Source organism: Scleropages formosus, chromosome 24 (assembly GCF_900964775.1).
Source record: "Scleropages formosus chromosome 24, fSclFor1.1, whole genome shotgun sequence".
Taxonomy (NCBI): domain Eukaryota; kingdom Metazoa; phylum Chordata; class Actinopteri; order Osteoglossiformes; family Osteoglossidae; genus Scleropages; species Scleropages formosus.
Window position 1 is genome coordinate 13,247,915 of NC_041829.1, and position 18,256 is coordinate 13,266,170.

The 18,256-nt window shown below is 41.9% G+C and overlaps 2 protein-coding genes across 4 annotated transcripts; both read right to left on the bottom strand.

The window, feature by feature from the left end:
- Positions 1–703: 703 nt before the first annotated feature.
- Positions 704–8,234, bottom strand: vstm4b (V-set and transmembrane domain containing 4b). Its single transcript, XM_018726438.1, has 8 exons — positions 8,107–8,234; positions 6,462–6,917; positions 4,121–4,174; positions 2,930–3,037; positions 2,683–2,716; positions 2,200–2,321; positions 1,157–1,209; positions 704–894 (listed from the first exon to the last, which is right to left on the bottom strand). The coding sequence occupies exons 1-8, from the start codon at positions 8,156–8,158 to the stop codon at positions 769–771; spliced, it is 1,005 nt and encodes a 334-aa protein (XP_018581954.1). The 5' UTR covers positions 8,159–8,234; the 3' UTR covers positions 704–768.
- Positions 8,235–10,082: 1,848 nt separating this feature from the next.
- LOC108918840 (transmembrane protein 273-like) lies at positions 10,083–14,270 on the bottom strand. 3 transcript variants are annotated; one of them, XM_018726441.2, is made up of 5 exons: positions 14,118–14,270; positions 11,894–11,947; positions 11,570–11,680; positions 11,023–11,056; positions 10,083–10,796 (listed from the first exon to the last, which is right to left on the bottom strand). In XM_018726441.2, exons 1-5 carry the CDS (start codon positions 14,167–14,169, stop codon positions 10,745–10,747), a joined length of 303 nt encoding a protein of 100 aa, XP_018581957.1. In that variant the 5' UTR covers positions 14,170–14,270; the 3' UTR covers positions 10,083–10,744. The 3 variants fall into 3 exon arrangements, with proteins under 3 accessions (XP_018581957.1, XP_018581956.1, XP_018581955.1); XM_018726440.2 differs by having other exon boundaries at positions 11,570–11,683; XM_018726439.2 differs by having other exon boundaries at positions 11,885–11,947.
- Positions 14,271–18,256: the final 3,986 nt, after the last annotated feature.

Consider the following 18,256-nt stretch of genomic DNA (forward strand, 5'->3'; position numbering starts at 1 on the left):
TGATTCCATGTGGAAAAAATGCTGAAAAACGAGGGCTGCAAAATAAGAGTTAGACCTCTAATCATATGCCTGTAAAAATAATACACATTCAGAGGATACAGCATTAAACTGTGACAGATCATGAAACTCCTTCCATGGACGGACTGCTATTTACTACCCTCCTTTCCTAACAGGGTCATTGCTCCTGGCACGACCTTCTGCAAAGTCCTCAGCACAATAAGCTTTTCTAGAGCGCTCATCGGGTACATATGTGGACCAATATGCGACCATATCCTGGTCTCACATCTTCATTCCTTTCAAAAGCTGGTCAAAAAAAGGTGTTGGACAAGGCCTGAAAGGTGTAATATTCTTTATTAAAATGTTCTTTTCACATTGGATTTCCTTCATATCTCACATGTGCATTTATATACAAAATCTGTATTAGAAAATAAGGGAAATGCATGCAGATAGACTTACATTTGAATTCTGGTCACTTCACTGAGACAGTAAAAGCTGCTCACTCCAGTGACCACACACAAGCACATATTCATTTGCAAACCAAATCCTGGCTTGATTTTAAATATGAAAATATTTAACCTTTTACAACAATGTAAAAAAAATGTACTTTTTGAGCAATACATTATATGAATATAAATCACATGAATGAACTATGCAACTCCATGTCACATTCATATAAGTAAGTCAAGAGGAAATATGGAGAAGATACAAAACAAGACAAATAAACATTTTATAAATAAACAGTTTGATCTGAACCCAGGCTGAAGTATTTTACAGCGGCCGGTCCTCAAAGAGTATCTGGGCATAGACTGTTCCTTTGCATGATGACTTTGTCTCAGGAAGCGGTTTGACCAGCTCCAACTCAGCATACGTCAGGCTTTCTTCTGCAATTTTTGGCTGAAGGTGTAAACAAAAAGGCACAATAACAAGGTGGTTAAGGATCTGAAGTGACACATGCTTTAAGCAACACATCAAAAAATTGAGATTGAAATTACCTCTTGTCATGTGTAAGGCACTGCTGGTATTACCGCAGTGTAAACGTGCAAAGCAATCATCACGAATGACAATGTTGACAGCTGATGGATCTGAATTATTACAGCTGATTGCTGTTTTGGTTTGTTCCTTCAGGTATGGATTCTGTTATTGCCAGGAAACTCACCAGAACTACTTTCCTGGGCTGGGTCTTTATTAGTTTGGGTCTTCGCAGCTTGTCTACGGCCAAAGATGAGAAATTAGCAAGTGCATATATGCAGCAAAGCACATTTATATTTCAAACGAAAGATGATTTTTGCTAAAACAATGTATATATTGTTTTGGAATATCGACAGCTGATAGTGTAGTGGTTAAAGTTACTGCCTTTGAATCCGCAGGTCTGAATTCCAGCTGTAGAACCCTTACGCAAGGTCTTTACCCTCTAATTGCTCCAGTAAAAATGACTAAGCTTTGTAAGTAGCTTAACATTACAAGTTGCTTTGGAGAAAAGCATCAGCTAAATGAATAAATGTAAGGTAAGTATATTTAACAGGCAGCCCTGTTGTACAATAAAATAAGGAAAAATAAATGACAGCTGTCCTGAACAAATGTACTATAGAGACTGAGTGTGGTACAGACCATACTGAAGTTGGCACCAGCAAATAAGCAACATTGCTTAACAGGTAAGATATGATAGTGTGCATCACTACAAACTTTGCTATATTTATTAATTTAACAGATGCTTTTGTCCAAAGTCAGAAATAATGATTACTGTGTAGAATACTACATACTATTATGTCATCAATTGTAGATTACTGTGTGGTATCTATATATAACAGTAACATGACACACATACTATGTACAATTTAGAGTCATCAATTCACCTGAACTGCATGCCTTCAGACTGTGGGAAGAAACCAGAGCACCAGGAGGAAACCCAGGTGAAGACAGGGAGAACATGCAAACTTCACACATATGGAGTTGAGCTCAACCCCACATCTGAACCCACAGCCCAGGTGCTGGGAGAGAGCAACGTGACCTACCGTGCCACTGCGCTGCCTTGTGGTGTTAAATATTTCAGTGGATTTTTTACAGTAATTTCAAGGCATATGAAAAATGAGCACTTCTAACACAATGTAGTCCTTATTTCCTTGAATGTGTTCTGAGCACGTCCAATAACACATTTGCATTGTGCTACATCCATCTGTTGTCACAGGGAGAATCAAATACCTTTGGCTGGTATTGCAGGGGGTACCTCTATGTCTCCTACACTCTTCTTCTTCAAGTATTTCTTCTCCTTCTTGGGCAATGCAGGAGACATGCTAACAACACTGGTTACCGTTTCCCCTGAACTGAAAGTGATCATGGTTGAAGGTTGATCATGGTTTCAGTCTATGTTGCTTACACATAGGTTTCAGTCTATGTTGCAGCATTTAACCCCCTGTTGGGTTTACATCGAAAGGCATCTCTGCCCCTGTGGATAATAAATCTGCCGTAGCATTAAATGGGCATGGTGCCGTGATCCGGACCATGAAAGATCCCAGTAGAGGAAAAGCATATTTTAGTCCCTATGAGAACAATTATTTACTTCCATCAGCTGACTAGTCACCAGCCCTCCTTCTCTTTAAATCTAAATAACACACACGTGTACTGCTACGTTCACTGAAGCTTCATTTATTGAAAGAAACCATAAAGAGCTAATGGAATACGTACCTGTTTTGAGGACACTTCACTAAATAGTAACTTGCTGCAAGAAACAAAACGAAACATCACTGTCCATTTATACAAAGTGATGGTGAACCGCAACTTTTAGCACATGGTACTTGTGCACATTTCAACCACATATACAGTTAAACTGATCAAGATGTTTTCATTCCGGGGCGAATAAAGATATAAAATAAGAAGGACCGGTTTGCTCTCTGGCTTGCCCTTTGACACGATTCACAGTGCAGGAACCCACCTTTGGAGCGCTGTCTCTTATGCAGGTACTGACAGGTGATGATCACGGTGAATAGACACATGCAGAGCAGTCCGACGGAGCAGATCAGCACAGCGCACAGGTACACGTCTGGAGCGCAGGGGAGTAAAATCTACATTACAAAGTGTCACCATGCGGCTCTGTCAGAAGCCACCCCCTTATGGTGTCCTATGCGCACAGTAAAATGTGACTGTCGTACAGTGGGCCATCACACACGGTCGCCCAAACCCCGACTCTTTGCTCGCAGCCTGTTTTTTTCCGATAACCAGAACAATACTAAGGGAACCGAGCTGCTGTGTGTCTTCGTATGCAAGGGAAATCTCAGAGTAAAGCGAAAGGCACAAAGTGCTTGTTGAAACTTTCTTTCTGCTTTGAAGGCCTTGACGCCTGCCGTAATTATGGCATGTTCCGGAGCACCCTCTGAGGTCTGGCCTTGCTTCTGGCCTGCAAGGCAGTGGTGCCTCACTGCTTCCAACCGGGTCAAGTTGGGCCCGTGTGACTCAGCAAATCCAGATTGTGCGAGTCGTTCCGACCGCAGCGGCTTGGGCTGGTTGAGACTGAGGTTAGGCCATATAATAGCACATGTGACTATTTCCAAGTCAGTGTCATTCTCAAAGGCTTCAGAGGTGGGGGGGGGGGGGGGGGGGCTCTGGGGGCAGCTTCAGGATCACAGTGGATCGCAAGCGGTCTACAGGTATTGCATGTCTTGCTTGCACGGTGCATTTCTGGCAATCATGCTACATTGCTACTACCTAGCTAGCTAGTTAGCTAGTTAGCTAGCAAGATCTGTGATGTAAATAAATTCTGTGAGGATTTTGGTAGATAGATATCTTCCAGATAAGTATCTTTGGATCCAAAGGTTGCGGGTCCGATCCCCACCTCCGACTGCAGTACCCTTGAGCACGGTACTTACCCTAAAATTGCTCCAGTAAAATTACCCAGCTGTGTAAAGGGCTAAATAATTGTAACCTTAATACTGTAAGTCACTTTGGAGAAAAGCATCAGCTAAGTGAATAAATGTAGATAGATGCATTATTAGAATGTCTACTAATTTTCTGCAAATATTTGTACTTGTTAAGGTGTTGTGTCACTTGCAGGAAGCAGAAGTTTACCCCCCCAGGAAGTGATTTGCCCAGGACTTACCTTGCCTTATTACTATAAGCCAGAACTTACCTTCAAAGAGCTGCCACACACCCTCCTGTGTGTGCGTTGCGGTCCGGACATGCACTAGAAGGGAGAGTGGGGAAAGACCTGATTACATGTGTCACGAGGAGTGAAAAAGAGACTATATTGCAGGTTGCCATTTATGGCACAATAACGCTGAGGTCAGGCTTAAAGACAGACCTCTTCCTGAAGCCCTGGCCCATGGCAGTTGACACCCACAGGGCCGGACAGAAATACCCAAACCACGGGCAGCCGAAGGCGTTGAGGTTGGGCGCTCCGAGGAACACAAACAATGCACAACTACCGACACCGCCTCCCCTGCTCTGCCCTCCCCAGTGTCCACCATCAAAGATATTCCCTGCTTCTGTTCCTGACCCCCCAGAGCGAACAGCTCCAGCTCGGTGAGCAGGGATCAGGGAACTCAGGCTTCCTTCTCGGTGGCTTGGTCTTCCCTTACCGGAAGAACGATTTTCTGAAAGTGCCTGTTGTTTCTTTTCAAACCCAGACCCTACAGTAATTCCACCCAGCCACTGCCATGGTTTGCCTTGGTAAGGGGACTGGAATAAAAATAATTTTTCTCTTCACACAAGTTTGAAGCAAAGGCCTGATACAAAAGCAGTGTTATTTTAATTGGTTTGCGCAATACGGGAAAACGTTATGACACATTTTGATGCTAGTCTATGCAATTGCAGATGCTGGGCCAGAGACTATCTGAGAGCAAACTGAGTATGGGGTGTGTGTCACATGTACAGTTCTGATTCTAAAAGTGCTTAAAGGCCCATCCTTGAACAGGTGGGCATTTCTTCTTGTGTGGGAGAACAAGCAGACAAGCAGATGGTAGACTTAAATTCTTCCTTAAGCCACTGTGGCTCTTCCTCATGTAAGCACACCCATATAAGTAATGCGAAACATTAAATTACCGTCTTTAAAAATACTCTTTGCTACAATAACCCTGCACCCCACATTTTTTCCACATGTCAGCATATTTCAGATGATATTTAAAAACAGTCGTGCTTATTTTTGACCAGCATTAAAAAGAAATGCAAAAATATGCAGCTTAACTATATAGTATAATTCATCCTAATAACAGCATTTACTTCTTTCCACATATAGACAAAAATTTCTCATTGTTTTTAGCAGTAAGACAGTTTCTCTCTGGACTTAAAAATTTATAAACTGTTCCAGGTAAATGTCAGTACTGTAAAAGTTAAACTGAAATTCAGCCTTTTCAACTATGACTCTCTCCCAGCAATAGTAGTTTATTATTAATAATAATAATAATAATAAGAATAATAATAATAAGAAGAAATTTATATGTATACATAATAATAATAATAATAATAAGAATAATAATAAGAAGAAGAAGAAGAAATTTATATGTATACATAATAATAATAAGAATAATAATAATAATAATAATAATAATAATAATAATAATACATTGGCTGCCACAGTGACTGTTATATTCAAAAGGTTCCAGTCTAAGAATCTCAAAGCCATAATTCTAGAAGACTAACCCACTACACTGTACACTGCTGGTCCCTGATAATGCACTTGCCAAGCAGAGGCAAGGGGAGGCCCTGAGTTCTTTCAACATCAACACCAGTGCAAGCAGCCGTCGTCTCGCCGTATTGCACATCCATGTGCTCTCAGGACAGATTGTTTGTGTTAACCATCTGAGCGTGATGGTTAATGACACTGTGGTGGAGAAAACAACTTCTGGGATATGGTGTAACTGAACTTCATTCACTTCCACCAGCTGTTTGTTCTGATCAGGGTTGCAGCAGTCTAGAGCCTGTCTCAGAATTACTGCAAACACAGCTGCCTGGGGTACACTCTGCACAGGACACCATTCTATTGCAGGGTACCCAAACACACAGTCACTCACCCACTCACATGTTATGGGCAATTTAGTATCACAATCCACCTGAACCGCATGTCTTTGAACTGTGGGAGGAAACCAGAGCACCTGGAGGAAACCCATGCAGACACAGGGAGAACATGTAAACTCCACAGATTCAAACCTACAACCAAACACCTCAAGCGCTGTGAGGCAGCAGTGCTGTGTGCTGTGCCCCCACGGCACCCATAATTGACATTCAGGACTATTTATTACACTGATGTTGTAAGTGTGTCTGACGGGTCCCTGCTGTACTATGTGGAACGCAAGCCATTTCCATCCATAGTTGTTGTTAGGGCTCTTCATTAATCATAATACAATAAGGTTTTGTGAAAGATGCTGCTGTTGAGGACACATGGCCTACAGTCATTTCCCACTCAAACTGTAGCAGCCTGATGTATTGATAATCGACCCTCCAGTGGTTCCTCTTTTGCCTGTAGCTCTTATTACCTCTGAGTTCCGTAGCGGCCGTGCCATTCGAGGCAGCCCTCCATCGGTCCTGGTGGTGCCTGATCTCCTGAACCCTGCAGACATACTGGCCTCGGTCCCCCTCGGATGCATTGAGGATGAGTAGGCTGTAGGACTGATCCTGCCTTTCCTCCAGGAGACGGAGTTTGGGCTGGCCGAAGCGTTTGGTATAGTTCCCGTAGTACTTGGCCCGCCGCACATTGAGCTTGACAATGAGCTGCTCTTCACTGCCCACAGCCTTCCCAACGAACATCCAGCGCACCACCAGCACACTGTCGGGGCTTCTCCGTGGGGACACGCGACACGACAGGGTAATGTTTTCGCCATCCATGGCAGTGGCCACGGGCCCTGGGGTAACTGTGACGTTGAGGGCCTTGCACACCTCTGGTGACGAAATACACAGTGTCCGCCGTGGCTTTTCAACACCCGCACAGCCAACTGGGAAGAAAGAACAATGAATCAGTGGTTACACAGCAGTGATACACTTGGATTTACACCCATCTATCAGTTCCACTGAAACCTCCAAAGAGCGGTTGGTGCCAGGCTACCCAATGGGGATCATTATCAGTTCCCATGAAGATGGAAGAAATTTTAGTAGAAACACCCTCCAATGGTGACTTTTTGGGAAAATGTAGGAAAAGACATGAGAATGTTATGGAAATTCTCGGAAATGACGTCAATGGAAATTTGACTGTTGGTGTACAATAGCATGCCTCATTTGTCAACTGAGCCACCCATTTGACCATGGTTCAAGAATGAAGGTAATGAAGCAGCAATGACATTCTTCAGGTGGACCTCATACATCTGCTGCTGTGGAGCCCAGAAAGTAGAAAGAAAATTGTAACCATCTGTTAGGAAACTTGTCCCTGCTTCGGTGGTGTTAATGTGTGTTTTGTTTCATATTCATCCCATTGTGTTCTCCTCTTGTCACTGTGTTTTCCATGCAATGACCACACCACTAGCAGACATTAACAGCCCATGGCCCCATGTAAAGATGAATTTACACAGTGTTGTATATGTTTTTTTCTTTAACTTCAACCATTTGAAGACATCCACACTGAAGAGTCTCAAGATATCCAAGGAAACTCAGAAGAACTTTGATGACAAATAACACACGTAGGTCCCTTTCTGCAGAAGAAACAAGTTGCATCTGAGATTATTACCCATTTTATGATACTTTTAATATGCTTTAAAATTTACATTTTTTTAAGATTCAAAAAGCATTCCAAGCAGGCTGTTCCATTTTTAACCTGTAACTTTGTAACGGTGCTGTCAAAGCAGCTCTTGGCCTAGAGTGTTGATGGGAGCCACAAAAGATTCTCATTTTTGGTGTAGTTCTAAGTTCAGACCTTTCTTTCCTTTCTGTTGATGTAGCCCTTTCTTTACCCTGGTGAGGACAAGATTCCAAGGCACTTCTCCAGATCAAATGTGCTCTTTCAGATCACATTTTACCAGTTGTGTTGACACATCTGGCCAACGGCAGCACTCCCCAGATCCTTAGTTCTCACTCATCTTTGTATTTCGTTCCATCCTCTACCCCAGCAGCCTGGCAGCGACTGACAGATCCGGCTACATTCAGACACATTGTTTACATTCAAATCTTCATTTGTCAGAAAGGTGTTCCTACCTCCAATGAGAGCTTCAATCAGGAGAATTGCGACCACTGCAGGGATTTTCATCTTTCAGACCCACTGACTCCATAAAACCAGTTAAGACCAACAAAGGCGCTCCAGAGTTCTTCTGTTTTTCTCTCTCTCTTTTTCCCTTGTTTCTGTGAAATATGACACGGGGCCCATCTAGTGTAGAGCCAGACACAACCTCTCCCTCCCTGAAACGCCCCTCCCTGAGTACTCTGGAAATGTGGTAAATGTCATTTCCTGTCGTGGAGTGCTCTGGGCTCCAGTGTGGAGCCTCTGAAAGGAACACTACGGTGGCTGGTCTCTGCTTCCACCCTGAGGATGGAGTGCCGAGACCCAACACTCACCCGGTCTCTCCTGCAGGATCACCTCCTTATGTGCCTCTATATCCAACTGTGTGGGAAGTCCTTTTAAAGAAGTAAAAGGACAACTCAGATGCAAATGAAAAAGAATCTAGAGAAACTTTCTGTTCCAATCACTTTAATAGGACAAAACAGCTAAAGTGTCCTTTGACAACTCAAAAAGTCATCGAAGAGTCTCTGTGTTTGCATACTAATAAGGAGATTATACTGTGGCCTGCTGAGTTAATCTACGCAAATATTATTCTTAATATATCCAGTACATTGTATATTAGTATTTCTGTAGTTACCTGATGCATTTATTCAAAGCATTATTGTTGCAAGATGATCAGTACCTTCATCAAGGATAAGACAGCAGGAATGGAGAGAAGATTTGACGGAACAGCCTCCAGGTTACAATGCCATGTCCTTAACATCTATGGCACGTATTGTATAAAACTCTACTCAGTGGGATTATTGTACAATATACCTGGTCAATTATGTAAATGAAAATAAATTGAATGGGCAGAAATTGAGATGTGTTACTTCCCAGAAAAACTATATACTTGGATTTCTTGCTCGTGCTTTTATATTTTTACATTAGATTTTAATATTCTCATCCTTCCAAAAGTAATCTTGAACCTTGGACTGTGAGGAGGAGAATACAGTGGGATTAAAATATTCATCTAAAAAAATTGCACTCAGTATAAACTTGAGCAATAAAGTACAACTGCAGACCATATGTTTTATGCAAAATATAAATGAATTACATCTTTACCCAAACATCACAAGACCCAACCCACATCTGATGCCAAAAAAAAAGTGTACTATATAAGCACAGGGTTGCAGATTCACAAATTACACGTTTGTGGTAAATGATGGGTTGTACTCAGGATGGAAGAGAAAGCGACCAGTTCTGCTGAAACATGTTTTCATTCTACTTGAAAGGATTTACTTACTAAATCTGAGGGACAGTGGGAGGGATGGGCTGACCTGGCCTGCCAGACATACTGGTTGTATCTGAAAGTCTGAAGTTATATGAGGGTAAGTGAATGTATATATATATACATATACAGTATATACTTGATACCATACCAGTGCAGTGCATAACATATTTAAACTGTGAGAGGTTCTGCCCAAATAATGCAACAGTGCCACCATGTGAAAGGAACTTAACATTAAAAACTTTTCTTGACAGTTGAACCCACCCCTCAGAAAACTCTTCCATATATCAGACACTTAACATAATTTATCTTAAAATATGCTTTCCACTCAGTAGAGCTATATAAACCTATCATTACTAAATCAGCTAATAATTAATATTATTAATGCACAACATGCAATAAAAAGGAGATGTTTTCCTTGTTTTTTTTCCACATGTTTATTGGTGAAATTTGCTGCTGTTTCAGCTCTTCTGGAAGTCTCTGCTCAAGCCCGGTTTGGCAAAGCAGGTGGAAAACACACAACGCATGGAAACGATGGAACTAAAAACAGACTTTTATTTGATTGCTGAGCAGGACACAATTGCTTGGCATCGGTGTACCATTCGCCCTCAGATGTTTACGTTACATTTAATCATTCAGCTTCAGCTAAATGAAGATGAGATTGCAAACTGTAACTTTTGGGCGCAAAAGCAGCAGCTCTAACCACTATGCTAAAAGCTACCAAAACAAAAGCAACATGAAACCGAGCTGCTCAGACGGCCCTGTCTTCCACCTCAGCAAGGCTTTCGTCCGAGATGATACCGTTCTCTGATTTCCCTCATCGCCATCCTCTACCGCAGATGCGGTGTCCATGCGCTTAAAGATTTTGAGAAGTGTAAAATAATAATTTAAAAAACACTTTGTCACCACTGTGAAAAAACTGGGTGGGAATTTTATTTGCATCCTTCATTTTGGATGATCTGTCGCACCATCCAGAAGGTCCATAAGTGTGTACACCGTAATGGGTTTGCAGGCACTCGGGAGACTCATGGTTCTGGATTCATGCTTTCAGTGCCCTCCTGCTGAGTTCAGTCTTTTTTTAATGTCCTGGAATTTCTCCTCATCTTTTCTTGTCTGGATGTGTCATGATGGACGTTAGCAAAGAAACCGTTCATGCCTGAAGCAGCTCTCCGTGCTTGGACATGGCCACCATGTCAGGACTTGTCCTCGCAGTCAGCTGGAAGCTTATCGTCCTATAATGACTGAAGAAATTACCAGACATCCCTGTCCCAGGAAGGTCCATATGTGGTCACACATGTTTTACTGGTGTCTCGGAGGTCACGTCCACAGCAGGGGAGGGATGGTCTCTATTTTGACCTTGCACAGTCTTGACTTGCTGCTTTCCTTAGCTGAGTTCCACTAAAGAATATGCAAAAATATGCCTTAACAGAAACGTTGCAATTGTGTTTGAGCCACCTAGTGCTGTTGGGTATAGGAGCTGGATATTTCACATATGAGAAAGTGTGATCTGCAGCCTCAGCCAGTACCCCTATAGATGTCGGCGAAGTTACCGTACAGCATTTCCTCAAGACACCAGTGGTGTTTCAAAATGCATGTCCACAGTGATTCTAACAAACACGCTTACCTCATAAATGAGGGTCTTTTATCTGAATCTGCATCTAAAAGAAGAACAAGAAACTGTCATGACCAGAGGGCTCTGCTTTGCATCTGCAGAAACACATTGAGAAGGGTGGGCATACTTTGCCATCTTTTACAATATCGCTGTGATGTATTTGAGCTCACATTGTAGACAAGGGGAGGCTTACTTTTATTGATTTGGTTTTTCTCCCAAGCCAGTTATTATGTTAAGGTTACAACTTTTTACCAATTTACACAGGTGGGTAATTACCTTACTCAAGGGTACTAGAGCCAGAGGGAAAGATCAAACCTGCAACCTTAGGAGCCAAAGGCAGTAACTCTAACCACTGCACTACCAACTATTCCTAAACCCAAACACACAAACCTTTCTTTTCAGCTGGACTGATAGAAAACACCCGGCAAAGAAACACAAAAACACACCTACCATGGAACTGCTACCGAAACAAATACTGGCAGTGCAAGTCTCACAAACAAAAAATCAGAAGCACACACACACACACACACACACACGACAGTCCGAGGTGTTGTCTTACCTGATAGTTCATTGTCGAGCATGTGCTTTTTAAGCATGTAGAACTTTATGGCAACAAAACATAGAGAGAAAAACACTCCAATCCCCACTCCTATGATGGCATATTTCACTTCTACTGGGGAGAAAGAAGACATGTATTGGAAACACTATAAAACACCTGCCAAACAGGCAATAAATTGTATTTCTTGCATGTTATTGTATTTCTCTAAACTGCCTTTCCAGCTAAATAGATTTGTATTATTTTGTATTTTCAACATACAACATGAATTTATTGAGCATGAAAACATTAAGATTGGGTTGCACGGCACATACAAACCTAATATACCTGGTTCATCTTTGCTATTTGGGTCATCTCCCTGGACTTTAGTTAGTAAGGAATCTGCAAAATATTTATATTAATTAGGAAAAACATTTAAGCTTAAAATAAGTTTAAAAATATTCAAAAAAATTCCAAGATATATAGTACTGTGCAAAAGTCTTAGTCACTTAGATGTTTCACCAAAATATTTGTTTTAGATGGTTATTTAATATGTTCTGCATTAGTGTCAATGGGAGAGAACATATTTTACATTTCCAAGCATTCCTGGCCTAGAGTGTCGAGTCTGAGACCATTTATCCTGAGCGAGGTGACGGCGAACCGGAGCCTGACCCAGCAACACAGGGCGCAAAACTGGAGGACACACCCAGGACGGGACGCCAATCCATCACAAGGCACCCCAAGCAGGACTTGAACCCCAGACCTGCCAGAGAGCAGGACCTGGCCAAACCTGGCACAACCCCACTCGGGACAAGCAGTTGTTGACGATGAGTAGCTACTAAGCTTTGCAGGAAGTTTATTAATTGAGACCATTATTTTTGGAAGCATTCTCACTATACAGAATTTTTCCCCAAGTGCCTAAAACTTTTGCACAGTACTGTATAAAACTAAGGACACATATCAACTAACTACAGTACTTCACAGATTAAGGCATTTGTAGCAGGGTCTTTATTGATTTTCTAGGTAAATGGGGGGTGAAATGTAGTGATGACTATTTGTACACTTGAAATGGTACTACACAGATTGGGTTTTGACTTGATGCTCTATATTGTTATCATTGCTGCCTAAAGAACAGTTTTTGTGCAAGATGGGAAATTCCAGTCCTCAGGGGCTTTCAGTGACTGTAACTAACATTATTATTATTATTATTATTATTATTATTATTGTTGTTGTTGTTGTTGTTGTTGTTATTCACAAAAAAATAAAGTAGAGATTTTAAAATCTATGCTTGCAATCATCTAGAGCAGGTGCACTTGAATAACAGGTGTTCAGCTGGATAAGAATCTCTTGTTTAGGCCAAAACGCACCAATTGCAACCCAATCACACTTTGAAATAAGTCTGCAAGAAAGTAGACAAAGTTAAGGGCTGCACTGTAATTTCCGGCACAGATCAAATTGACAAGATTGAGACGGGAAATGCTATGACCCACCCACAAGGTTGACGAATTAGATTAACCAAGATACCGCTCCGAATTTGAACAAAATCATACGTTTTTAATCTCTGTGCACACACTGACCTACATAACTGCAAAGTGCTGCACATCAAAAGAAGGTGACTAAACTCAATATGACAAATTTAGGAGACTTAGAATCCTTCTCAGCAAGTGTGAAATATATTAATATTTTTTGCTGGACTGTGGTTTGCATTGTCTGTAACTGACAAGTATTAAGCAATCAGCAACAGAACTCAGTCAACTGAAGACTGCAGGCCATTACATTACATTTACAATACGTTATTTTATTTATTTAATAGGCACTTTTCTCCAAAGCGACTTCCAATGAACACTATGCAGTATTATCAGCCCACACACCTTATTCACCAAGGTGACTTACACTGCTAGACACACTACTTACTCTGGGTTACTCAACCAAGTATGTGTTTAGCCCATAAAAACTTATGAATTATGCAGAACCATTTTTGAAAACCTCATGATACAGATTTCAGTGATGCAAACACATTTGTAAGGACAAGTTTGCTTTTTTACAGTATAAGGGACCTAATCACTATGCAATTTCCAACATTTCATATGTTATTTTCTAGCTATTGAAGCAGCAAAAAAATTAAGTAATCACATTTTAATTACACACGAGTTGATTGCAGTTAACTTTTAAAACTTTTATTTTTAGAATGCTGTGGAAGTATAAATAAGATGAAGGGATATGAGCTCAGATTTGCACTTTGATGGTGTATGCACTGTACAGGCATTCAGCAGGTGTGGTTCCACCTAGCACTGGATGTCAATAATCTGTTGATGATAAATAGCGAAATATCGTCATGGGGACCGCTGACCTTACACACACAGATAGCGATTTAGGCACGAGACCCAAAAGCATGAAATAATTTTGGCTCGGTTAATTTTTTGCCATTAAGGCATGTGAAACCTTTGCATTTTTTCAGATAACACCACTACACTCATCCTCAGCTCTACCGCTGAGACGTCCCTAGCAGAACCTGGCATCACCCCTGTATTAATTACAGTTTTCAAAGAAACAAGTAAGACGAGATTCTTACCAATGAGGTAAACGATGGCCACCACTGAAAAAAGTCCCATGCCTTTAATCATTGTTGTATTTTTGGATTGGGTTCTCCACCGTTATGCCAGCATAGTTCCCACTGAAGCTGCACAGTATAGACTAATTCTAGGCTCTGCTCTTAAATGGAGCAATTTCCTGCATCTGAGCCACAGAACAGCAAGCAGCAGATAAGATCAAGGCAGACAGGGCTGCAAAGAGCTTCGCGTTGTCAAATGCACAGTTTAAAGGGCAATCTCTCAACACACACGTCCTAATTAAATGCATATCATAATGCATTGTTTTAAAAGCTATTACGGTTTTGTGTCTCATAAAGTGCGTCCAAGGAACAACTCTGTCAGTGAGTGAGTGCTCAAATTTTTCTAAAATTATTGCATTTCTACAGTAACTGTAATGGAGTGTTGTAAGTAAGGGTTAATTTCACTCAGTTGCCTGTCAACAAGGGGGGTGCGGTGGCATGGTGGGTTTGGCTTGTGCCTGCTGTGTTGGGGGGGCTGGAGTTTGAGCCCCACTTCAGGTGCCTTGCAGTGGACTGGAGTCCCGTCCCTCCTTGGCCCTACACCCTGCATTGCCAGGTAGGCTCCAGATCACTGTGACCCTGCTTGGAACAAGTGGTTGTAGACATTGCCTTGCCTGTCAACAATACCAAAAGCCAGCTTTCATTGTAATATATTCAACACACAAAGCAGCCAGCATGTAAAACGCTGATGAGCTTTTCATTTCTTGTAGAGGTTCATGATAACCAAATTTCATCAAGGGAATAATAGAGGTTTGCCTCTAGCTATTTAAATGAAGCTTCTGGTCACAAAGCCAACTTCTTATCAACTATGCATTTACATTTATTCATTTGGCTGACACTTTCCTCCAAAGCAACTTACAATGTTAAGGTCACAATTATTACACACTTGCAGTCATTTACCCATTTATACAGCTGGGTAATTTCACTGGAGCAATTTAGGGTAAGTACTGTGCTCAAGGGTACTACAACCAGAGGTGGGGATTAAACATGCAACGTTTGGGTCCAAAGGCAGTAGTGCTAACCATTACACTACCAGCTGTCCCTACAACCCCATTTGTGTGTTTCCTAACAAAGACCCCATGTCTGATTGCACAGTGGTGCCCTGTATGGCAAATAAGTTAAGGGCATGATCTAACCCTATTTCAAGTATCCATCCATCCATCCATCCATCCATCCATCCAATATCATCAACCACTTGCTTAATGCAGGGTCATGGTGGTCTAGTAGAGTCTAACCCAAAACAGAAGGTGTGAGACAGGGTATACATTCTATGTTGAAAACCATCATGGAAAACCCAACTGGGGCCCAGTAAGTCTTGTGACCAGCACTGACAAAGCTTGGCTAACACATAGATCAAAAGGGGTTACAGAAGGCTCTTGTGGTCAAAGCTTTTTAAACAACAGGTCCCACACAGACTCTTGATTGCTTCACATTTCTCATGTAGCTTGAAATGTAACAGAAATACAGTCGAACCCCAAAAGTTAGTTCCAGTATTTCCAGTAATTGTCACATATGACTATTCTGATAAAATAAAAATAGTACAAAATATGAACAATTTAAATAATGTTTGGCAAGAAAATCATTTAATTTAACAATCTGTCATAGCAAATAATTTAAATATTATGTAGTTAATTGATAATGTTTGTAAATCAGTGATGTTTCCAATCTTCTAAGAAAGGTTTAAGGTGAGTACATTAGGTGATGTAACAAACTGCAACTCTGCTGCAAGAAAAGCCAGTCTAAGGGTGGCCTATTTGAATCTATTTCTAAAAATCAAGCCTTTTGTTTGTTGTACACCTTTTTTTTTCTCCAACTTAAACGGCTCGTGGTCAAAAACGCAGGTGTTTGTTTGCTTGTTTTGTATATGGACACCACGTGATTCACCAGATGGACTCTAAGAGCCCTCAACTTGTTCTTGAGTCATCATTAGGAGAGCTACACAAAGGAGGAATCAGGGTGAAACCGTGGTTGCTGTGGGCAGAAGTGGTGGGAGGGGGATGTGAAATTCACAACTGTCCTTCCCTTGGCTGTTCCAACTTGCATTGTTTCCCCCGTCGATAGCTTTGTCTCCGCATTAGTAGCAGAGGGCTCTCAATGTGTGGCTCCCTGAGTTATTCTCAGGCACTCTCTCCGTGTGCTGAGGAGGGGTAGGAAGGTGGTCACGTGGTCCAGCTGCCTGGCACGGTTCCTCGATACTTTGCAGATAAACGGAGCTGCTGCACAGACAGGCAAAGGGTCCCAAAATAGCAGAAGGCTGATCTATGAGGGCAGGCAGGAAAGATAAGGAAAGGAAAACATTAGCACATGATTCTGGGCTGGACAGGCAGTACGAAACAGAACAGTGGTTGACAGATGGGCCGCTTCGTTGGGAGGAGGGCTTCATCAGAATAAAACAAAACAAAATGCACAATTAGACAATTTCACCTTTCCACACTGAGGTGCACACATGTCCAAAAATACCACTTTTTCAGCTTTTTCAAAATTTGCACAAAAATAAATATCAAAATTATTTCAGATTTAACGCTATGGCAAGAGGTATTCAACACGAATCCATGTTCACAACGTGGTTTTGGAAGAGGGTTTGCAAAAACCTCGACAGAGCCATAGAAGACTTGGCGATTACAGATAAAATAATGCAGCACCAGTTATCATTACTGGGTGAAAAGAATCAGTGGCTGTTAAAAATCATCAGTGGATGTAGAGTTACCCCGATCCTTTAACACCAGGCTTAGCGCTGAAACTGAGTGGCCATATTTAGGGTAACGTGACAACACATGAGAGACTGAGTCTGGCAGCTTGTTTTGATTCCCTTAAAAAACATCAGTTGTCCAAGGGACTTGAGCTTTCAAGGGTCCGTTGGGTGAATTCTGCTGTGAATTTTCCAGAAAATGTCCAGTAGACGTTCACAGCTCAGTAATAATGATCCTTCTCAATGATTTGACAGGGAACTAACAATGCAAAACACTCAAGCGTATTGCAGCCAAGCAATGCACCCACCATGCGACAGGCTCCATGTATGTGATGTGGTGTTTATGGCCCATGCTTGTATAAACACTGTAAAGCATCTGTACTCACAGAGCACCATTAAGCAGGTTTTGTAAGCAATCTTGTGATATATAGAATTGCAAGAACAGTTATCCAGCATCTGATTTCCTAGAATAACTTCTCCCTGGCTTCTCCCTCACTGCACTTGTGACCGTGGCTCTTGGCCCCAGAACTAGATCGTGTGATGTCTGTCACTATGGCTAGGAGAGGATTATCTTACGTTGTACACAAACTCGTCTAAGAGTAGTAGTTGGGATTTTTTACCGTCCACTGAACAATAACACTGGAGATCCAAGGGCCCACTGGGTTGCTAGTGATGAGAAATTGGAGTTTTTTTGGGGACAATGAAGTAGCTGGAGTGCAGCTGTAAAATGGGCTGGAGAAGAATTAAAACACTGGGGTTCCATACAAGAAAAACCAGTAGCCTTTACTTTTTGAGGAGGTTCAGGTCTTTTGAAGAATACAGGTCACTGTTGCAGATGTTCCACCTGTCTGTGGTACCAGGTGCAGTCTTCTGTGCAGTTTTATGTTGGGACAGGAGATTTGTAGAGGTCATGCCAACAGACTGAATGAACTCATCTGGAAGCATGGCTCAGTCCTGGGAACTAAGCGGCACTCTCTGCAGGACGTAATATTGAGAAGGAACCTAAACAATCTCCTTTGGAGAAACTGCACACTCAAAACTCCTATCCATTATGGAGAGTGACTCTCACCCTCTGCATGCCAGCCCAATGTTTTTGTTAGTTATTGATGGAAAGAAGAATAAAATCAGTAAATACACCCATCAACGTCTCATACCGGGGTCACCGTAAGACCCCAGGGTGTCACAAAAGCAGGCCACCATAGCTTAGTTTGAAGAAAGCGAGACCACACTGTGACACTCAGCTACTTTGGTGTCCTCAGGTCACCCTTGCTGACCGTCTCCGACCTGACAGTTGACTTTGCCAAGTTTGTCCTTCACTCTGGCACACGGGAGACAGAGAGAGGTCCTGAAAAAGTGTCTGGTTAAGTGAAGTCCCAGCTGTTTCAGCGCGGTTCGAGAACTTGGAACGACA